The 24,183-nt window shown below is 40.8% G+C and overlaps 1 protein-coding gene across 7 annotated transcripts in view; it reads left to right on the top strand.

Moving 5' to 3' along the window:
* Positions 1-23,969, top strand: part of grm8a (glutamate receptor, metabotropic 8a) — a 246,472-nt gene extending 222,503 nt beyond the window's left edge. For 3 of the 7 annotated variants that reach the window (XM_031865639.1, XM_031865641.1, XM_031865640.1), the window contains exons 15-16: positions 6,032-6,113; positions 19,955-23,969. In XM_031865639.1, the coding sequence (XP_031721499.1) occupies positions 6,032-6,113; positions 19,955-20,080 (208 nt within the window). In that variant the 3' untranslated portion in view covers positions 20,081-23,969. Of the gene's footprint in view, positions 1-6,031; positions 6,494-9,202; positions 10,243-19,954 lie in introns of those variants that run through there. The other 4 variants (XM_031865642.1, XM_031865643.1, XM_031865645.1 and 1 more) reach the window with 4 other exon arrangements.
* Positions 23,970-24,183: the final 214 nt, after the last annotated feature.

Consider the following 24,183-nt stretch of genomic DNA (forward strand, 5'->3'; position numbering starts at 1 on the left):
ATCACCTTAACAAATTGCTGTGTGTGTGTGTGTGCGTCTGTGTACATGAATGTGAGTGTTATATGTGTGACGCTTGTGTGTCGCTTCAGGAAATACAGAAGCTTACACTGTGTATCCTCAATATTATAAGCATATACACGTCAAGTCAACTTTCTCTGTCTGTCCGCTCATCTGGTTGTCTGTCAAACATGAAACGAATGGGGACGAGGTGAAACTCTCTGATTCTGGATGGTCTTGGACTATGGCAAGAAGGATGTGTTTTGATTTTGATTTTTTAAGGATCTCAGACATAACTATTACTAATTTGCCGTCTGTCTTGTCTCTGATTAGTTCCACTTGAAAAAAGGAAATTGCTGTAGAAGAAAGCACCTTCCCAGCAGATACAAGTTGAATAAAATAAGAAGAAGAGGAGGATCCTTTCTGTCTTGGAGATTACCAATTAAGACTGGATTTAATTTGTGCAGTCCATGTTAATGTCTTTTTTTTTTTTGTTGGAATAAATGGGTGGCTCATTGTAAGTCTGACCTCCAAGCATGTCTGAACTCTGTAAAGGTCGCTACCAAGTCTCTTGATTACAGGTCCAAACACAATCTTTAATTGCTGAATCACAGGGGAAAAAGACAGTTGAGCTGACACGATGCCTTTAATTGCTACATGTTTTAAGCGTGTGTTATTGAAAACAGACACATGTCAAATACTTCATGAATGGGAATGACTGTACTTCATCACACCTAGAAGGGTAACGATATCTTAGACTTAGAACCTAGAGTTTGAATTTCCAGTGGTTTTGGAAAAACTGTGTTGGCAAAGTAAATGAGCTCTCCCTTTTATTCAGTAGCTATAAAACTCAAACCTTGAGCAAGGGGATAAGCCAAGAGAGGAAGAACTGCACTTTGCTTTGCTAAAAAGGGCAGATGGATAACCTGTCCCTGGGTAACCCAGTGATGCTGTCGAAAAGCCACTGTTTTAAAGTCAGTGTTGTGAGACGGTGAGCGGCTCAGCAGGCAAGTGCTTGCACTCGGAGGAGAGCGGCTCTCCATGGCGCTGCTGCTGCTGCTGCTGCTGCTGCTGCTGCTGCACACACTACTGCTCCTTGTAAAATCACTCAATGCTCGACATTCACTTGAGAGTTGCCGCTTCACAGCCGTCTTGTGGTTTAACCTGGAAGCTGTCCTGGTGTTGATAGCCTCTGTCCTCCCTACTCAAATTTAACTCGCACGCTGGTGCACTAGTGGCTTCGAGGGAAACTTATCATTTGACTTAATAGTTCTATATAACCTGGTTTTGAACTCATCTGAGGCTACGGCAGCCAGATCAAAATTTTTTTTATGAGATTTGGGAGTTTGAAAAGGCAGCAAGTTTGCTCCCTTTTGCCCAAAAGCACCAATCTGTTGCCTGTCAAATGCAGACTTGTGTTTCTTTTATTGATCCCCAGTCAAGATGTAAAGAATTGATTTGGCCACAACAGTGGACTAAGAGACATCTCCATGTGTTTGCAGCTGCCAGTGTATCCCTCCAGTATAGTCCTGTTCTCACAGTGAAGCTGCCAAGTTCACATCCCCTGCAAACCAGAATTAAACCCATAGTAATTGCTCAATATTGGTTAACGTTAGCAAACCAGCTATGAATGCTCAACATGTAATTAAGACAACTTCGAAGTTATCAGAAGTTTTGCTATGCATAGCTTTGCTATGTAATTTGTTGCGTCCAAAACGCTTATGGTATATCAACCGTCTTATGACATTATGTGCAACTTTGGGGGCCTGTTGTGGGCAATTTGGTGGAGCAACTTGGCTTACAAACAGTCGTCAATGATATAAAGTTAAGAAAAGCAAAGCACTTAAAAAAGAACAATAAATACAAAAAAGTACACCATTGGGAGAAACCAGGGTGCAGCACCGTTACATATAAAAGTGAAATTCCATTTTTGTTTAAAAAAAACAAACAGCTGATGGAATTATATACCCGTTAGTGCCAACAAACCAGCATTTTGAAACAAATTATACTCACTGTGTTCATCTTTTTGCAGGGTTCTAACTTGACGAAAGATCATTTATTTTAATTTACACTAATGCATTCAACTTTCACAGTTTTTCTCAGTAGGTGTTTGTTGTTTTGAGATAATTAAACCCTCAGATCATAGAAAATAATAAAACTGACAGACTAAAGGACGTAAAGAACATTTTCAACAGATATTTCTAGCTGTTTCTTTGCATTTTGAATAGCATAAGGCAACATAGCCCACCGTGTGTCTGGCTAATACACCATGTTATCAACAAAGGATGTGCCGGTCTCACAGAGATGAGAGCTCTATCAGTACAGCGTAAACGTCACTTTATTGATTGGCAAGGACTGGTCTTCTCTTTTTTGTTTCTGTTTTCAAGAATGATCGTATTCAAAATTTATTTTCTCCTATTTTCGCCTCTCTGAACACAGAGGAGGCTTGACAGTGTTTGAGATCTGAAGGGCCTGCTGAATAATGAGTGGAGTTCTCCTTAATTCTTCCTGCAACTCTCCCTTTCATTTTCACTTCCTCCCTCTTCAGCTTCTCTTCAGATTTCTCATGCTTTTGCTCAAACTGAATAGAGTTAGAGAAGTGTTTTCTATCTGGTTTTGATCTATCTCTTTCACACTATATCTCTCACACACACACACACATACTTATCCTCAGGCAAATACAGGCAGTAGTCTGTTATTTCAGACAATAAATAGAAGATTAACCTAATTTTGTTGGGTTTTCTCCAAGGTTGTGTTCCAGACACCAATCTATTTCTCTCAAGTGCTCCAGTTTGCGCTTGTGGCATCATTTGTGTATGTTGGTTCCAGAGCATACGGAAGAGAGGTAAAGTAAAAAATAAGGGGGGCAGTTAGTTAATAATTTGGTTGTTTGTTTATTAAATGTCTGAAAATATGAAAAATGCCCACAGATTCCACAGTGAAGTATTTCTGAGTTTATTAAGTCATTAATATATTGACCAATTTAGCTATGAAAGGTGAAAGTCTCCATCAGGTGTGTCTGCAACAACCACTGCTGCATTGTGTGATTAAATGAATACAGCCAGTGCTGTAAAGTGTTGTTGGACGCCCACACTCACACACATGACCAAACACATAACCTCTCTAGAGATAATGATATCTTTTAGGGCTATGCACAAGCTTCAGTAACGGCAGCTTACCTTCAGGACAGTTCCATGTTTTGATCCCACTGAGTTTTTGGTTATCAGTGGATACAGAGGAGGAGGCTTTCTTTGTCAAGATTACCGTGACAAACGTTTAATCAGTCTTTCAATTTGGTTTGACATTTGAGTTTTATTGAAATAAGTTGTCTGCCATTTGAAGAAAATGTAACAGCTACTCTCACATGTGATGTGATGCAGGGAGATAAAAAAATCGACAAAGAAAATCTGAATCTTGTTAGTGTGGCTTTGATGAAAGAATTGGGACTATTTGGTTAGAATTTCATCGGTTGAAGTAAAACTTTTAAAAGTTGCTTTTCACAACTGTGAAAATGCCAGAAAGACTCAAGTCATATACTCAAGAGTCAAAGCGTAACTACTGCAGCACACACACACACACACACACACACACACACACACACACCTTCACACAAACAAACTAGGTCTGTATGCTGAGGCAGAGATAACCTCCTTCAGTGCCTTTACTGGCAATAACAAAACTACAAGTAATTAGTATTCTTTCGAAACTATTTCTCACCTGGAATACAAATTACCACTTTATCATTATTTTTAAGAAAAAGGGGAATGAATTCATGGAGATGAATACCAATTTTCTAAAACTAGTTGTCGGACTAGACCGCACAGGTTTTCTAGGTATGGCACCTTGGCATTTAGGAAACAGTTTTAGGAATAATTTTAGTGATATTTTACAAAAAACGAAAACAGGAGGTTGTTGTCCGTAGAGCACAAAGACGAGATGAGAGAATGTTTTCGACATTTTGAATCACATTTCTTCTTGAGACTGTGTTCATGTGGTGCTCTAAAAGTATCAACATCAAAGCAAGGAAACCAAATGACAGCACAATTATCTTTGAAGATTAGTGAATATTGTGACAGAGAATAGCAGGTACTCACCATCGTATGTGACAGCAGCCAACTAATGTTTTCCCAAACAAACCCCCTGAAGGCTTTGTGCATTATAAAATACACATATAAATGGAGGTTTTTAATGAATAACTTGATTTAATAGCTGTTAGTTCCGTAAGTGAACTTACAACAATGTGTAGAGCTGTGGCAAGTAGTCTTTCTTCTTAATGTATTCTGGCTCTGGAACAGAGTAATTGGCCCGATTGTTAGAATTCTAAGAACATTCTTCAACCCCTTACAATAAAGACTATCCTGGTAAAAATGAAAGTTATTCACAAAGCATCTTATCCTTTAAGAGAGCTCCGAGGGTGAAAAACTGTTAGGAGTATGGAGGAGGACGTTTAAGAGGCTAAAGCATTTCCGAAGACAAAGAGGTATAGGAGAAATATTCTCCAAACGCTGAATGACTGAATGAAATGCTACAGATTAGATCATACAGGGATGATGTTTGTGGTCAATCTCATTAGAGATCAGCTCAAATCTCCCATCCAACGCAATCACACAAAGACATCTGGCAAGTGGAAAAAGGAAACCGTGTCTGCTGGTTCATAGATTTACCTGCCGACCAACGCTGCTACTCATATGGACTGGCCAGCAAACATTCACGAGGATACACTGCCGCCCATCTGAGTATCTCTCCACACGGCTTGAGAACTACCTTTTCAAAGGTGTGCCATCTTCGCCAACCAATCAGAGCGGACTGAGGTATTTGTTCAGGAGGAGGGCTTAAGGAGAAAGACTAAAATGAGCGTTTGACAGTATGAGAAAAAGATAATGTGTTTTTTGAACATGTAAGGATCTCTATAAAACCTTGAGTGTATTAATATAGCAGCAAACAACTGTTAGCTATGGAGCGATATAGTGAAGTAATGGCTACATGAACAGAGAATGAATGAATTTTTAATAGCTGAACAGGCCGCGCTAGCCTTTTAGTGCATGTGCACGCTCTTTACAGCTGTTATAGCTATTATAGTTAACACTGTTCGCTCCATCAATACTGTTCCCGTACATTTCAGTGCTAGCACCGTTAGCTGCGAGCTGCTGGCGCGCATGGGAGAAGTTTGCCCACAGGGCTTTTTGTCAGAAAGCTCTTTCTGCCATAAATCTCCTTATGTTTAGGCAACAAACCAGTTTAGTAATGTTTTAGGAAAATATCTTGATTTGGGTTAAAATACACCCTTTCTGGCAGAAAGCCCTGAAGGCAAACTTCTCCCATGCGCGCTGTTAGCTCAGCCGTCGCCATGTTGAGAGCTGTGTTGAGGAAGTAGATATGCACTAAATATCGAATTCAGAATTTTTAAAGTGCACTTTTTTAGGTTCAACCAGAAACCCAAAATACAAGTATGAACCTGAAAATAAGTGTCGTGTGTCCCCTTTAAAGGCTACATTTGTGCAGCAAAACTTCTCCGTTGTCAAAGTCCTGTGCTTTGGATGCCTAATCATCCACCCCAACCTGCACACGAAGGGTGTCACACTTACTGGATTGGGCACATTACAATCTATTTGGCAAAGCAAAATTATGGAAACAGGGAGATTTGTGTTGTCTGGATGCACCTATAGATTGAGCACAGGCATAAAAAGGCAACCTACACACTCAAAAAACCTACACAAGCAAATTCCCACACGTGCGCACACCTACACACTTTAACCGCAGCATCTAAAGCTGTCTTCTCTGTCTCCCAACACACCAGGAAATGTTTTTCTTCTCTGAGGCGGCCTAAGTGGAGTGGTCCACTGAAGCCAACCCTCAGTAATTAACTGTCACAACGCTTCAAAACTAACAAATGGACTTTGTGTCAAGGAGGGCCCATTAATTTACTGGCCTCCACTCATTGATCCAGAGCCTATTATCTCCATTACGGCAGGCTTTCATGTCTGGGCATCCTCTCCTGCTAAACCTTCATTTCTCATGTCTCACTTTTGCACAGATTCCCTGGAACTTGCAGAAAGGCCTTGCCGAGAATGTGGAGAACCACGTGCAGACACACGCTCTTCTTCAGCCGCTTAAAGGTACATGCACTATATGAGCGCACACATGCTGTAAGCGTCTGGACGCACTCGCGACAACTCTTGTAATTGCATTAGAAAATCACAAAGGCATGACTTGTACTATAATGTAATAAGCAGTGATTCTGGGCGCAGAAATATGCACGGACCGATACCCTTCACACGAACAAATGATCAAATTCTCACACATATATTCCTCTGCACACGCCACAGACTTCTCTTTCCCTTCCAGCCAAACATATTTAAAAACTCATACTGCACATTCACATTGGCATGACAACCTGAGGGGAAGAAATCTTCCATATGTGACACTAATAAGTGCTGCTCGCAAGGAATGGAGAGCCATTTTTCCACGAGGCATAAATAACTAAATAACACGCAGACGACGGGATCCGTGTGATTTGTGATACAGCCCACATTTATTGCTCTTCAAAGGTAACGCATTACCAGGGTTCTGCAGACAGAAAGAGACTGTGAGACTGTACTTTAGTGGCATTGAGATCTGGTTGGTCTTCCTTACTGAGACCAATGCATTTTTGATGCTCCTCAGTGCATTTTCAGTGGCTCGCTGTGTGCTCTCGGGCTCCGGAAACATTTTCATCATCTGAAGTAATTTCAGCTTCCAATTGGGGGTTTTAAAAAGGTAATATTGGATCCAGAATCCATTTTAAAGGGTTGGCACACCCATATATGACAGAAAATCATACAGTATTTTCTCACTTTCCCACTGGTGGAAGAAGTATTCAAATAGTTTAAGTAAAAAGAGCAATATCACCTTATGAAAATGCTCTCTTATAACTAAAGGTCATGCATTATGACAACTCAAAGAAAAATACACAAGTATTGGCAACAGCTGGACATATCAAAAGTAAATATTGTTCTTATGCAGCATTGCACTGGTCTATATTCTATTATTGGATATTAATTATTGATGTATTAACATGTGTGGGACTTCAATTTTGTAACTTGTTGATATGGCGCACATTTTGAACTCCCTATACAATAGGATAGTAACAATACATCATCATTTATTAACTGATTATATGTTTGTAAACTAGAAGCTCCACCTGTAAAAAGTACCATCAAATGTAAATACTCAAGTGAAGTAGGAGTACCAAGCAATTCTACTGTAGTAAATCTACTTTCCAGCACTAAAGTTACCTCAATATTTAGCCATTTATGGTTTTATTTGCACAGGTTATGAGAAATCCCTGCCTCTACCTCAATACAATATTAATTAATACAATTATGTTTGTGGTGCTCAAAGCATTTTAAAGTTGCCTCACAACAATGAAAAGTAACCAAAGCTGACAAGGTGCTTATATCTTATTTAGAAGAATCCGAACAGAAAGTGTCATCCTTCTGTGAGTCCTTAATTTTAACGACTCCCTCTCCATCCACTGTTTATGGTGATGATAAAATCTCACACCCGCCAAAACTAAGAAAACCTCCTAATACCAAAGGGGAAAATATATATATTTTCAGACTCTCCAAAAGCAACCTGGAAATTATGCCAATCCCGAAATGATCCGAGGCTGAAGGCCCTGGGCATTACGATACAACAACACTTAATCACCTCTGCGACACGCATCCCATTAAGAAAACATCTGGCGCATTGACGCTTGCTTGCTCTTCCAGCCATAATTCTTTCTCACAATTCAGAATGGCTCTTCCATAAATCCAAGCACGCTGCGTTGTGTTTCTGACATCACTCTTGTCATATCTATCCATGCAGATAATTGTGCTTTTATTTGCTCCGGTTTTGAGATACTTGTCCACGTGCCTGACATTGCTAATCTGACCTAATGGGTAACTTTAATAAAACGAGGTGTGAAGCGCATTACATTTGCAATGTACTTGTGCTACATACTGTTCCTGTAACTTTCAACCTATGCGTGTATATTTCAACACAACAATGCTTTACCTTCGTAACAGATTTAATGTGAAGTGTCTCATTAAAGGCCTTATCTAGGGAGTGATGAGAGGCACATCTGTGTTAATGTGTGTGTAAATGTGTTAAAGAATGTTCTTTCCAGCCCTAATAACAGTTCTACGTGGGTAGGTGGATGAGGGCATTTCAGGCATTATACTGACGAGGCATAAGCACTTTTGCATAATATTGTAATAGTAATGTGTTGTTTGGTCAAAGTGTGTCTGGGTCTGAAATGTGATGTAGATCAATCTGACGGCCCTTTTAGAGTACTGCCTCAGGAAGCTACAGTGAACTGAAGTTTACTGTGTGTACTTTTAGTCTTTGCCGGCATGCCTACACACACATATCAAGGTCACAGGCACCTCTTCTCACCAATATCACAGATGCTTGGTATATGGGCTCACCCTCAGCTCCATTGACGTAGTCAGTGGTGTATGTCTACGGCTATTTTTATTTTCTAAAATCAACAATCAACTCTTTGGTTTTACTGATGTCGAGCAGGTTGTTCTCCGAGCTCCACTCGCCAAGATTCTTGAGTTCCTCTCTATATAAAGGCTCAGGTAAATGGCACTTCATATCCAAAAGTTTGCCGACCCCTGGTCTACATATAAGACTGTTTTCTTGATAACATAAAAAGGAGTAATTATAATTTTAAATGATATTTGCTCAATTAACTTTTATTGGGATATTTGTTCCAAAAAAGTACAACTAACCACTGGTTTTAGTTTGTTTTACAGCAAAACATCTCACAGTAATTGTATTGGGTACAAAGAATAACACACAGCTGTGCGCCAGTAGACGAATAGTAACAGATACTGTTTGTGTTGGTCATATAATTGTGGTTTTATCAGTGTTCTGACTCTTAACAGGACCACTAGAGACGTAAAAATACCTTCCAGTTAAAAATAATATATAAGAATCTAGAGCATCAGCTTTTGAACACTTTGCACTTGTCAGTTTCAGTGTGATTTCAGGTTGGCCTCAGAATGTTCTCAGCCAGTCAGTGTAAAATACAGATATTACACCTCCCAGTGCTGTCCGCACAATGGTCTCTATGTGTGACGTTCTCCATCCGTCTGTCTCTCAATGCAGGAAGTTAAAGTGGAGTTTGGGAAGGCCAAATAAAATCCCTACACTCTCTTCCTCTTCTATTTTACAGAGGGATTATAACTGTCCATATTTCCTTCTTCATAGCTGTCAGGTATGGATCTGTGTTGGATGATTTGGTACTGGAGATGTGACAAGGATATCAGGTAATCCTCTGAATATGAATTACTCTACCTACTGTTTCTCTCTTGAGATTCTTTCATTTGGGTCTTGCACTCTGAGGAGTGATGAGATCTCTGCTTTCCTTCCCTCTCTTCTCAAACTCTGTTCTGCCTCACTTCCTTCCCCTTCTTTCTACTTTCTCCCTCTCGGACTTATTTAACTCTCTGTGTACGGGGTCATCAGAGGATAGAGGTAAGAGGGGGATAAGGCGCTAGAGAGGGAGAGAGCGGAGAGAAGGGTGTGAAGACAGAGACAGATGGAGGAGAGGAAGAATTGGCTGAGCGTAAGGAAGCGTAAGAAAAGAGATCATGCTAACTATCTGTCACCTTTAGCCCCCTACGGCAGTTCTTAGCATCTATTCCTTTCACTTGGTTGAGGATGTGTGCTCATCACGTCTGCGCTTAAAATGTGTTAATGTGCCTGAATGCACACATACATAATTTAGTGTCTCTAAATGTGTGTGTTTGTGCGTGCATGCGTGCATTTGTGTGCGTGTGCATGTGCCTACAGAGCTCTTTCTACCCAGCTGATGTGAATGACATCACAGGTCAGGGAGGTAGGTCCCCTCATATCGGGATTACACTGCAGCTACTCTCCCTGACTGTAATGACTGGGGCAATGGCAATAGGAGGAGACTTTATGTGGGTTTGTGCTTGCTTTCAGTAAGGTGTTATTCTAAGAATTAAAACCACATTTGAAGAACATCTTGTTGTATTTCATATAAAAGAAGTGCAAAAGCTCCACTTACTTTCCCCAGAAGTAAAGGACATCGTGTCTCACTATATGAGAACACACAAACATCCCTATTTCATCCCACACGTCCAGTATTCTTTATCTGCTTTCATTAGCCTGTTTATATTGGCACAGTGTGTGGATGTTTATGCTTCATTCTCAACAAATCTAGTTTGAGGAGTAAACAGCTACGGCCATATGGCGAGAGACTGGGGGTCTCTCTCTCTCTCTCTCTCTCTCTCTCTCTCTCTCTCTCTCTCTCTCTCTCTCTGTTGTTCTTTCCATTGCTGCCCTCACCTTTCTCTCTGCCTTTTGTTTTCAATTGACGATGTGTTTCTCTACCTTGTTAATTCCCTACCTCTCTGTCCACTCGTCTCACAACCCCTTGGACCTAAAACAGCTCATCTCTGGTTTCTCTTCTCCTCTCTTCTCTTTTACTCCTCTCCCATCTCCTCCTCCTCCTCCTCCTCCTCCTCGTCCTTCTCCTTCTATGTCACACAATCAGAGACTCTCTTCCAGAATACCTGAGAGACCAGAGCCCTCCATCCAGAGCCTGTCTTCCTGTCTGCAGCACACGCTTACACGCACACACACACACTGTACACTCAAACACACCTTTAGTTTCACACGAATTCATGCAAGAAGACAGAAAGACACTAACATACACACGTACAGTATATGTCCACAGGGTTGCACGAGCAGACACAATCCTATAGTAACTGCTGCAGGGGGACACGCATTCACCCAGACAACCTCTCTCCACATACATGCGATTACTCACACACACCGTTGCAGAGACATATTACATACAGTACACATACTCGTGTGCTATAGAACGCGCACACTTACACAGATAAATACAGAATACACATGTCCATGCGCAAAAAGACTCACAGCTGCTATAGCTGTTCTGAACAATTTGCACTTAAGAAAGAGTTCCACCTTGGTTCCACAGATGGTGTTTCCCCCCTTCTCTCTCTCTGTCTCTTTCCACACTTCTCATTTTCCTACAACAGTCATTCCTTTCTTCCTGTGAGAGTCTTTCTTTCGCTGGAACCACTCCTCTCTTTCTCTATCGCTCCTTTTGTCTTCGTCTAAATGCGACAATGATTGTTTGCCTTCCTTTCTCACTGGCAAAGCTACATTTCTACTTTAGCATTAAGGGGTTATTCATACGCTAGCATCACAGTATATGCATGTAGCTGATATGCACACCCTCACAAATGTGACTACACATGGAGGCTACAGCAGCTTTGGATCAATGTAGGGAACACAGGAATGGTGAATGGCCAGCTTAATGTGTTTTCTCCTTTTAAGTTTCTGATGTCAGTGGAGATTGCCGATAATAAAGACATAAATTGTGGGAAGCTCTGTAATCTTCTCCTTTTCAGGCGCATGAAAGAGAGATTCATATTCAGGCTTAATACTCTTTCCCACACAACTCCCCCAAATATTGTAAACATCAACATGTATGTGTTTGCATATGTATCGAGAGATAAAAACATGACGAAAACCACCCGGAGCGCTCTACGCTACTCACCGTAAAAAAAAGTATTTTACCAGCATGAACCTCAGAGCTTCGTCATCAAAACACTCAACAGCCACCTCTGGCAGCGTGCTCGCTAACTCCACTTTCCGCTTGCTGTGAAGAAGTGATGTACAATGTGCGGTGTATGGAAGTATCTTGTTATTTTTATGATACTGCTTTTGATTGTGGTTAAACCGGACAGCTGGCGATTGTTTAGGTTTCGGGAAAATGATCTGTCAACCTAGAAGGTCAATTCAAGAAAAACCGAGACTCCCTACTGATTACTATAATCTCACCTGTATTCCTTCTAATTTAGTTTCCAAAATTGCCTCTATCTTTGCTCTTAGCTCTTCATTATTTCTTTCTCCATCACTTTTCCTTCAGGACCATTGTAGGGCCAAAGGGATATGGAAACGGCACGGCGGTCGTGAACTTTGCTTACTTTCACTTTTGATGAGTTTTCTTTTCTCAACAGCTCCTTACCACATATTCTCCCCATGTTTTTTTCGTCCCCACTTCATTTAGTATCATTATCTGTTTCCTCACTTCTTTCAATCTCTTTCCACCCTTCATTTTCTTGTTATGATTATGCCGTGTGTCATAGAGTGCTTTCGCACTGTCAGTTCAGTTCATTTGTTCTGTACTTAGGGGGGAAAAAAGATACATAGTTGCATGTTAGTTCTGGTGAGTTTTGTGTTCAAACTGTATTACTATCAACAAACTAGAAGACTTACACAATGTCACTGTGATTTGCATTAATTAGTTTTTGGGACTGTCATAATCAGCCCTCTGGTGGCCAAAAAGGGCGTACGATGAAATAACTGATTACGAGGATGATCATTTTTATTATTAGCCGTGACTGCAACTGGAGACATGACTAGTGTTACCTGCAACGTATTGGATGTCCCCCCATTTTGCCTCCCCATTGTAGTTTCCTTTCATCCCTCCTCCCTTCTCTCCCTCGGTATCTTCCGACCTTTCACTTTTCTCCGCTTTTCTGCCCAAAATATCCATCTTAGACTCAGAAATAAGCTTCTGACTTTCATATCTGTTATTTCCTTACCTCAAAGGTTAAGTGCAGCGGCTTATCGCGGCTCTTCTCTCTACTTGCTCTGTTTTAACTGAAAAATAACGAAAAAGAAATCCAATCCCACCCCACCACTGTCTCTCTTTCCTCTCTCCCGTCAGTGGCTGGAGGGCTCTGTTAGCATTCTGTTGAGGTGCTTCCATTAAATGTCACCTAGCTAGAGATGGAGAGAAGGGGCGAAATAAATGAATGGGTTCATTTTCTTATGCCACTGACTGTCTGTTAATGTCTGAGGAATCCAATACTCCTATCTGATCGATGACAGACTTTGACTCAGATAAACAAAAAACATGCATGCAAGGCAAAAGTGCTTAAAACCACCCACCCTTTACCTGCCTAATTCCAAATGTTATGCTCCGGATTGATTTCTTGCTTCATTGCTATTCTGCGCCTGCCTGTTTGTCGTCACGCTCATGTTTAAATGGATTGTTTATAAAGTTTAAGTTAACATAAGAGTTTATGTGTCCAGACGGATGGTGCGCAGCTAATGGAGAGAAACTGACCTTTCAGCGAATGGAATTACAAACTGCCCCCATGATCTGTCTGTTACTGATGTGTGTGATAGGGAGACAGTGTTTTACAGCGAGTTGAGCTTACAGTGTGTATCGGCTTGTGTCCGAGCATATGTTTTTTTTGGGGGGGGGCCCACATGGGAGTCAAGGCCTTGCATTGTTCACTACTCGCTTTCACTAAGCAAGCGGACTTCATGCAAGAATTTAAGTCATACCAGTGACTTAACGAGTAAAAAAAACTAAAACAATCCTAGGAGGAAAGGGCAGAGGCATTTCTGCCATTTGCACCCACTCCTGCTTAAAAAACGTTCTGTTGTGTTTACACCAGAAGAAAAAGCATTCCGCAAATACATTTAGTGGCGAGAAAACCCAGAGTCAGAAATACACAGCTGTCTCCAGGAAGTCATTCATTCAAAAATCAATCAGCACGAACCTATGTTATCTTAAATTGAAGTGGGAATGCATACAAGCAGTTATAATGGAATTTGTTTCTACGGTGATTTGTTAGGTTGTGTTTGGACTCTACATTGTCCTCACAATGCATGACGATAAGCCCAAAGCTTCCTCACATTGAACGCTGTGAGGACATAGCAGTAGACATTATAGAGCTTTCCTATCATGTATTTGTCTTTTCCACAGAATGTGAGAGTTTTTTTGTTGCTCTCGACCCCTCCACTTTTCAACACCTCTATGTAATTTGCCATTCTGCTCTTCCTTCCTCTCCGTCGGTTTCCTCCCATCACCCCATCTTTATTTCCCTGCATTGCAGCAACCTCCGGTAACATTTAGGGATCTATTCTACCACTGCAGCCATAAAGACCAGTGATAGTGTGTCTCCAAAAAACACCTCCAATCCCCTTTTGTTGATATAGGTGACAATGTGATGTGTGCAAAGTTAAATTAAGTAAAGTATAAATTGGTTGATGTGGTGATTAAACATGTCTTCTCACATTGCTGGTCTCTTATATTCATGGGAGGAAAGTAATTAAGTACATACTGTATACTCAAGTACTGTACTAAAGTACAATGTTTTGATGTGCTTGTACTGTACTTTACTTCATCGTTTCTACTACTACTCCACTACTTGTTCGAGGGAAATATTGTACTTTAATTATTCTTTGTTTTATTATCTTCCCTAAAAATGTGATATTCTTATGAAATACAATACATACTTATGTCTTACAATAATCTTTCAATCACAGTTGTTCGCTAAATAGAGGCATGTCTAGACAGCCTTCTCCAAAGTACATTTGTGGTTCATGATTTTCAGAGTTAAGTTTTGGATATATATGAAAAGTCGGGTTGTGTCATGTTTTCCGTGCAAACTTATTTGCAAGACAATAAAACCAAAATGTGAAGTTAGCAATACTGGTGTAGGCTAAGAACATTTATGAGGTAACTGTATGTTTACCTGCAAAGATGTCAAAATATTTACATGAAGAAGTAAACAGAGTTATTCCATTATTTCTATCTGCGACCTGAATAGTTTGCTCGACCTGCATTGGCGGTTTGTCTCCTCGTCTTAAGTACAAAACAGTGATGGAGGGTTGATTCCTGTCCATTTTGTGGTGTGAAGGCCTCAGGGAGAACCAGCAGTCCATCAGCATGTGGTAGACAGAAAGGTGACAGAAAATATATATTTCTCTGCTGTACTAGTCTCTCACAAAAGAAATGCTCATTGTTTCACAGCAAAGGCAGCGAAAACCTTTCAGCTGTTGTTGAAATTGCCCTGATGAAGTCTTTAATTGGCTTTCACAGTGTTCATTTATCATATTAATTATTTTCCCTCTAAATTACAAACAGTACATCAGTTCACCACGGCTGCCATCCGTAGCGCCAACAAGAAGATCATTTACATACAAAATGCTTCTACATCAGAATCTTTCCAGCGACAAACTCCTGTTATTTTCAGATTACTGGGACTTTTCATCTCAACAGTGGCATTATTTTTGATATTACTTGACATCCTTGTATCCTCCATGACATGTTTGATGCTTGAGCGATATGCTTGAAGCCCGGTAACTAAAGAAATCTCTTAATTTTGCTGTCAGATGCTTGACGGATGAAAATAAATGGGAATGGGTATTCCAGATCACATGTTGATCCCAAGTTAGGCACGCCCTAAAGCTTACCTTGCTTTATTGTCTATTTTAGTCTAAATGGGTCCACTATTTGTTAAATTAACATCATGCTGTTTTTAGGAAGACTTCCAATTGAGACCATACGCTCATGAAGGTACATTTTTTACTGAGGTGATAAATCTAATTAGAAGTAGGGTCATCTTTCTCATGGACTTCTATACAATCAGACTTCTTTTTATAACCCGTGGAGTCGCCTCCTGATGGCCATAAGAATGAATACAAGTTTAAAGCACTTGTGAATTGACTTGGGTTAAGAACAGCAAGTGCTTTTATTGCTTTCATAAAGAAAAAAAGGATATACTTTACTTTCTCCACACCACAGTTGACTTCTGCCCCTCTCTGTTGTATTGAGACAGAAAAAAAAGATGCAACTAATGGTGTTTGCAGGTCTGTCATTTCACTGTGAAAGAGAAATGCACACAAAACATTGGCTTGACTGTAAAAGCTCATTATGGCTGTAAGAAATCTTCATTATAAAGGCATTATTCATTTAACCCACCACTGTGTAATCATGGGACCAGACAATCGCGGGTACTGCTATTATTAGGAAAGGTTGAGTTAGGGAATAACGTTTTATCCACATTTGCAGTGGTGGGTTAAATGTATAGTTTGGCAGCAAAATGGCGTGCTTGCCTTTTCTGAAAAGGAGAATGAAGCCGCTAGAACCGTTTTCCCCGAAATCAACCAGACTCTTAAGCATATAAACGGGATGCACTAACAGCTGGCTGACAAACACCAGCTAAATCCGCTTGTTTCACCCACAGCCACAAAAAAATCTACAACTAATCACAATCTTACCTACTTATCAAAAGATATGTATCCATAAATTTAGCCAAAACAAGGAAAGGAAAACCGTTAACATATGTTGGCTCAGCAGATACACTTTTTAATGGAAAACAGAGTGCATGAAAACAATGTAAATTTGACAGCATTGGTTACATATCCCCCTCAAAAATAGATGTATAGAAATACATTTCCAAATTCTATGAAACAATGTGAAATGAGGGTGAGAGAGTCCGTAATCTACTGGGTGAAATACAGAAACAAGACGTATATATATGCCTTGAGGTCTAGTCCTGTACACCTGATGTGCAGTGTGTCTAATCATAGTATGTATGAGTATAATCTATATGCAAATGTTGTGTACATGCATTTATGTACCCTTTCCATCCCACTTAATTCTGTCATTAATTATTCATCATTTGATTCATCAATGTGGTGTTTTTGTTGTCGTGTTTCATTGTCCCTTTTCTTTAGAAGTTGTATCATGTACTTGCTTTTGCAACAAAGGCATCCATTCATCCCAAAAGTGTGTTTGAATTAGACAGAAGAGAGGAGTGTGTTCGTCCTGCGTTACCATAGCAACAGCACCCCATTAGGTGGCAGGAGAGTGAACGAATGAACGGGCAGGTGTGCGGACAGGAACGAGAGAAGGGGAGAGGAGAGAAGGTGGGGATGGAGAGATGAAAGATGAAATCACATGAAGAGTGGGGAAAACATACAAGTAAGCACAGTGCTGCCTTTTGAAGGAAAAGGAGATAAGGGAGCAAGGAGGCTGTGAGAAGTAGGTAGTGGTGCTAAGAATGCGAGAGAGGAGAGAAGAGGTAGAGGGAGATGTGAATGACAAAGTGCTACGGTAAAGTCGATAGCTGTCCCATGTTTACCTTTTTCTTGATGCATTTCTTGAATGAAACTTTTATCAGGAAGTGTTTTTCAGACTGTAGCTTAACATCAATCATGAGAACAACACAGGATAATTGACCTGGAATTACTTAGTATGAAAACATTAGAGTATAAAACGACTTATTTTATTTTATTAGTCCTGTGGAAATGCTGAATCGTTGCAGTAGGATACAGGTAATTCCTCTCCCCTCAATGTTTTTTTTCCTTCACAAATCTACCCCCATCCTCCCTTTCCCCACTTCTCCTTTACCTGTCCGTGTGTACACATGGCACAGTGTTATTAATACACACTGGGAGGCAATGGAATAATCTGACAACTGGCACAAAGAGGAGAGGGCAGGGCAGGAGAGTAAGAGAGTAGAAGGAGGGAGCAACATGATGGACGAACAAGCAAAGGAGATACGAAAAAGTGAATGTCGGAGCAGAAGAAAAAGCGGGAAAAGAATGAGAAAGTATTTGGGAGAGAGGAGATCGTGAAAGTGGGGTGAGAGATAGAAAGAGTGAAATTAGATCGTTGGAGTGAGGAGAGGACAGGATGAGCGAGGATGATGCAAAGCAAAAAAGAGTGAAAGTGTGCTGGAACAGGGGGGATATGACAGCTGAGTCTCTCATGGCGGCTGTAGAGCAGAAATGGGTTTTCAGATCACTCTCATGCACTCTGTGCCAATTTACATGCCTCTATGCCACCTACAGGCGGCACAGGGGGGAGGTGAAGAGGATAGGAGAGAGCAGCAGGGAAGGAGAAGAGAGCTGCTGCAATGTATGGAGGGTAGACAATGCTAGGAGAGGAGGGAAGTGGGAGAAGGCGATGAGAGGAAGCGAGGGAGGTTTGAAAGAGAGGGAAGGGGAATGAGCAAAAAAGGAGGCGAAGGACAGAAGCGGGAATAGAAGAAAGAAGTGATATTCTACCCACAATGTTGTGACATCCTTTTACTGCAGCACAGGTGTCAGGGTGGATGAGTAGGCAGAAAAAGCCCAGGACCTTGACTAGCAGGGTTTGTGTCCTGCATCCTCCTTATGTTCGGCTCAGGCAGCTAAAAAGTACGGTTATGGGCTGGGAAAGATGGTGATTTTTGGTTCAGTTAGGCTGACGCAAGAACTGGTTGGTGAGTCTAGCTGTCAGTCTCTGCGGGTAAAAACATTGGCAGAGAACAGTTTGCAGACTGTTCATAAACGTTTCCTTTCTATGTTGAATTAAAAAGAGAGAGAAAAAGTAGAGGTGTTACATTTCCTTGAAGACTGTTGCTAATCCAAATAACTTGTCAACTGTCTCTCTGTCTGCAAAGTCTAATAAGAACAAGGCTGAGGACCACACATCGTGCTGATTTCCTGTGATGAAGCCATGTCGCTGCTTCACCGCACTCAATATAGTCATCGCAAATGAGATGCCGGCAAGGCAAACAAAAAAAAAAAGCAGCAGCATATCTCTTATTTTAGGGTCTTTTCTTATGTAATTGTCAACATCTGTGCGTAACAATGTGATTTTACACTCTGTCCCTTGAAGTGTGGCAGAGAAGCGATGCTAAGGGTTTGGTAATTAGATGAAGTGCTCTCTCGTTCTCTCTATCTCTCCCTGACTCTGCTTTGCATTTGTTCCCCCTCTCTCTGTCTCAATCACATAACATAACTATCTCTGTGTGCTCGTTTGCCTGTTGTCTCCTCTGCCGGTACCCTCTGGCTCCCTCTCATTTTGACAAACTAGGACATGAAAATAAGCCTTCACCGTTGCCAGGAGAATGCTAAATACAGGGCCTCTTTTCTTGAGCAGTGCCTCTTTAATCAACTTCCTCTTATCTCTGCCTTGCATCCCTTGTTTCTCTCTTTTCAGAATGTAACGGAGGAGGAATCTGCACACCGCCAACGTCTTCTCCTCTCAGCGCTCTTCCTCCTCCGTCCTCGCGTGCTTGTTCATTCGTCTGCCGTCGTGTTTCTCACTCTCTCTCTCGATCTCTGTCGGCCCTCTCACCACTGTGCTGTATCTTTTTTTCGGTCTCATTTCCTCATGCTTTTCCTTGCTTTGCCCATCGCCTATCTCCCTCTTGCCTCGCTGTCTTTCTTCTTCGCTGTATCTCATCCCTCTTTGCTCACCAATTTCCTGCATCCCCTCTCCCTTTTTACACGTCTTCCTCTTCCGTCTACCTCGTCTCTCAACCCTCTGCGATTGGCTTGCTGCTCTCAGCAATAGTAACTCCATCATTTATACCAGCAAGATATCGAACTGAAAACAATTCCAGTCAACGGAATCGCCACCATCAGGGGACTTGCCCCTGGAGTTGGATTAAATATGGGATCATTTACCAGGGAGGTGGTGTCATAAGCATGACCCAGCTTTACACTGTGAAAATGCCTAAGTAGAGATAACATCAATCTATATATTTTATTTGCACACTATGTTGTACAAATGCACAATATCTATAGGTCACCTCATTTTATAAAGAGGTTTATATCTGTGTACATGCTTGAAAGAGAGTGAAACTCCACCTGACTTGTCATAAATAACCACATTCTCCTCATTTCTGTCTATACCCCTTCCTTTTATCGAATCTAACTTTGTTGTTTCTCTATCTTTTGTTCCTGCCCGTTCTTAGTTTCCTGTTTCCACAGCAATATCCATTATGGTGCATGTGTGTGGTATTTATGTCTTGGCTAATAAATCCCAGTTGAATGGATTCAGGCCAGACTCCTATCGACTCCAGCATGCTTGCTTAGCATCAATTAAGTTTGCCGTGAACCACGAGGCCGTTTTCTGTGCTATCATCTCTGTATTCTCACCCTCCGTGTCTCAGGGGTTTCTGTTTCTTACCTTTTTATTTTACACTCCGCTTTCCAGCTTCCTCTCCTTCCTTCTACTCTGTCTTTCCTTCTTTGTAAACATCAATGTTGACCCTGCTGTCTCTCCAACTCTCTCGACTCTCTCTTACTGATTTGACCTCTGTGTGTTTTGTACTTTTAAAAACAGGGACTAAACTCTTCGGTTGTGTTCGAGAACTCAAACCGAGTGGGTTATGTGATAAGAGTGTTGTGCTTGTCGTCGCCATGTCTTGGAGCAAGGCCGAGTCCTTACATCAGCAGGTCAGACATCTGATCCTTTGCTGCATGTCATCCTCTCTCCCTCCACCTCATCTCATCTCATCTCATTTCCATGTTCTCCAGCAGCCTGATGGTCTGAACGGGCCATTACAATGAAAGCGGTAAAAAGAGGACAAAGTTAAGGTTCACAGCATAATAATCTAGAGATACACTGTCTCTCATGCTCAGCTATCTCTCTCGCTGTCTGTTAGAGGCTTTATATTTTTGGATTGTCTGTCCGTCCGGTCCTTCTCAGCCCGGTCTGCCCACGCCTTGATCCTTCTTCAAATTTGGCAGTAACGTCTACTTGCACTCGAGGTTGAATTGATGAGAATTGGGTGGTCGAAAATCACTGTGACCTCGCAACAGCAAGGCCATAACTCAATAATGCATATGCTAATTATGACAATTGCTTTATTAGATAGAATGTTGAAGTGTTGACATTTTGGACAGACTTGGATGTAAACTGCAACGTGACTGGTGGCCGGAGGCAGACAACACGGCAGTAATTCTAGCTTGCTGTATTGTTGTTTTCCCTGTTCCCATCACATTCTCGTCCACCTCCCTGTCTCTGTGTAAGTAAAGGCCACAGACAATTACTCTGTGAAAGGGGTCAAACTCATGTCAAGCACTAGTCCTCCCACTCTCACTCAACCCCCACCACCCCCCAACCCTTTATTGCCCTCTTTCTTTCTCCCACTGGGGTCAAACATTACACCGCCGCTATGAAAGAGGATCGGACCAGCAGCCACTAACATGTCAGGTCCAGCCCTCGCTTTCACGCCTCCACTTTCTTCTTCTCCTCTCTCTTTCCTTTTCGTGACTCTGTGTTCGTCTTCTTTGTGTTATCCTTATCATAATGGAAGGATTAAATGATGTGTTAAGCTGAGCTATATTGCGGATGTCCAGGGGATGTTACGGAGTGGCTTAAACATTGCCCCTATGAATGAATGTTTTAAAAAGGTAAAGAATTTCTCAAATCCCAGAGACACCCTGCCAGTTTGGGAGCACTGATAAGACCAAAGGGCAGGAGACAATTAAACCTGAGGATTTGATCCATGTAGCCGAGGCAGATGGGGAAAGGAGAAACTGAGAAAGACTATGTGATAGACGTAGTCGCCAGACTGAGAGACAGGCATATCGGGAAGGCAGAAGAGGAGACAGATTGACAGACTCAACAGGTTCCCTCTACACCTGGCAACAAAGTAAAATGCATCTCATATCCAGAGGTGATTTAGCTGGATTATAGTTGCGCATGGGATTAAATTAGTTTCTGCTATAAACACAGCCGTCTCCATTCTCTCACCAAACACAGGTGTCACTTCCTGTTGTATAATTTACTTCTTTTCAAATTGACAGGAAACAGAAAGTATGCTGACCATAAATGTTTTACAAGCAGAGATTTACATATCCCCATATCACCTGCTTGTTTTTCCTGTGCTACTTGGTTATTCTCACACAGAGTTGTTTACAATTCATTTCTATACATTGGTCACTGTGAAGTTCTTCTTTCAATTTTACGAGATGCACAGGGCCCGAAATTAATAAGCTTTCTGACTAAACAAGACGACAGCCGTGCTAGCAGCTTTGTGAGGCTATGCTTATAGGCACAGTGGTGCTTCAAGCTAACATGCTAACATCAGCATGCTGACATAGCTGCAGTGACAATGCTGAGATGCTGAGGTTAAGCAGGTATAATGTTTACCACGTTCACCACCTTAGTTTAGCGTGTTAGCATGCTAAGAAATGCTAATTTGCTGTAACCACAAAGTACAGCTGATGCTCATGGGAATGGCATTAGTTTTGCAGGCATTTAATCATAAATCAAACTGATAATATAATTAGATGAAAAGATAGAGATTTAGCAAAGTTATTACTATTAAATCGAGGGGGAAAGTCAGAGGATCACCAAGTCAGTAGGATTCATCCTCTGGGGATCATAAATATCTGTAGAGTCATGCTCTGTTTAATGCTTTAAAAGTTATATTTAAGAGTTTGATTGCAGTCATGTAGTAGTTAATGCAGCTGTGGATCAATACTGTAAGCATTTGTTTCCCCCCTGAGTGTAGTAGGATGCTGGCAGTACAGTTTTAATAATAGGGTGTAAAAGATCATGTCCTCTTTTTGTCCTCGCGTCTCCTGATGATGATTGAGGAAACAAAAGGCCGGCAGACTAAGAGAATAATCCCTGTGGAGCCGGAGATATACAATGAAAGAAAAGACAGCACGTATTTCATAACTACCATCACAGATTGTTTTTGTGTTACAGAACAGCTCGTTTTGTGTTGTGTCCTGCTTAATTAGTGATTTTATCAGATTCAAGAGACTTGACCTGTGCCTCAACAAATTGATGCCTCAGTGTTTGGAAATCACACAAAAGAGATATAAAGGTTTGATCCCATTGTAACACATTAATTATGAAGATGTGAAATTAGATGTTTGAAGATGGGGTTTTACCCATCATGCCTGACAAAGACAGTAGAGGATTACATAAAACACATCAAGGTCTTTGAGCATAAAAACACTACAAGGTACTACAGTAATTCATGGAACCTTCATAGAATCATTCAAAAAAAGAGTAAAACATGTTTTAGTTCAACATCTTAATGAGGGATGTCAATTTAATTATTTTATTTATTACTATGACTTGAATCTTAATATGTGTGTCTGTGTGTACTACAATGTGAATGATCTCAAGGTTCAAACCATGTCATGTGAAATCATCTCCCTGCTGGTTTCCGTTGAAACACTCTGTACCTCTCCTGCACTGACATAAACACATTCCTTTAACTCGAGTTTCAAATGTTGCATTGAATTGCCCTTTTTAGTTCTGGAGTGGTACGAATGTCCCGTGGGGAATCTGTGCTAATATTTGATATGTTAATATTTGTTTTGCTTGAATGAATAATGCAGAGAAACTGACGAGAGGATTGGCACACACTGGTGTTTGTACTCATAATGATTGTTCTCTGAAGGCTTTTATTTCTCCCTTTGTGGCCTTTGTTTTTTTTTTTGAGGCTCCGTATTACCATTAATACCGCTGTTAGCAGCATCACTAATTCATACACACATATACAAAAGCAAATATGCATCGATACTTGCACACATATTAGTTTTATGGAAAACAGTATTACAAACACCATTTCACTGCATCATTCTCTCTTTCTGCACATTTACGCAGGCAGATGCAAACGCGCAACGACTGTGAAGCTCGAAGGTTCGACCACTAAACACAGAAGCATCTCACCAAAACTCAACAATTTTTTGCATAGCACAACAGAAACGCACAAACGGTTGGTAACGTTTGATGTACATACTAATTCTGCAGCTACCGGGCAGAACAAAGCACGCAGCAAAACAATCAGAGCTTGATTGTAATTCTCTGTTAATTCCCATAATCACTGTTATAATAACATGCTGCTAATTCTGTAGACTTTGGCCTTTGTGCTGCAATTAAGAGCAACAATGGTGATTACCATAATCACGTTTGAAAATACACTAGCCTCAACATTTTACTTGTATGCACCATAAAATGCATTCTAAGCTGTCAGTTATTTGAATAATAGTTTATATCTGATATATCTGAGGCCTCAATGATGATGATGATGTCAGTCAGGTCTTAACAAGTAGGTCTAACTGTGCTCTTCTGACCTGAGTATTCCTATCTCGTTTCATGTGATCTTTTGTACTTATAATTTAACAGATCCAAAGACATTAGACAGAGACAAATATAGTGGAGGCAGAAATACCAGATTTGAATTCATATGTGTTTACTCCAGCCCAATAGCTCTCTGAATTAAATTCACATTGGAAAATTCTGCATCCCAGCATTTACCAACGTTCAGTGCAATCAAGGAAGCAGTGTGCCCTTACCAGTTGAGCCAGTACGATCATTCATATCCATACTTTAAATAAGTGTAATTAATTGTAGTTATGTGTATTGTAAAGATACAGTACAGGAGGTGTTACAGTACATTCAAAGTGTATTTGTCACAAACACAAGTAATATGTGAGATAAAATGCAATAAGATGTGTTTATAAACTAGAGAAAATATATAAAAGGAAAGAAAAATCTTGTTGCAGTCAAATAAAAGTCAAATGCACATACACCATAAGTGC

This window comes from Anarrhichthys ocellatus, unplaced genomic scaffold, assembly GCF_004355925.1.
Source record: "Anarrhichthys ocellatus isolate YVR2014 unplaced genomic scaffold, GSC_Weel_1.0 scaffold33, whole genome shotgun sequence".
NCBI lineage: Eukaryota > Metazoa > Chordata > Actinopteri > Perciformes > Anarhichadidae > Anarrhichthys > Anarrhichthys ocellatus.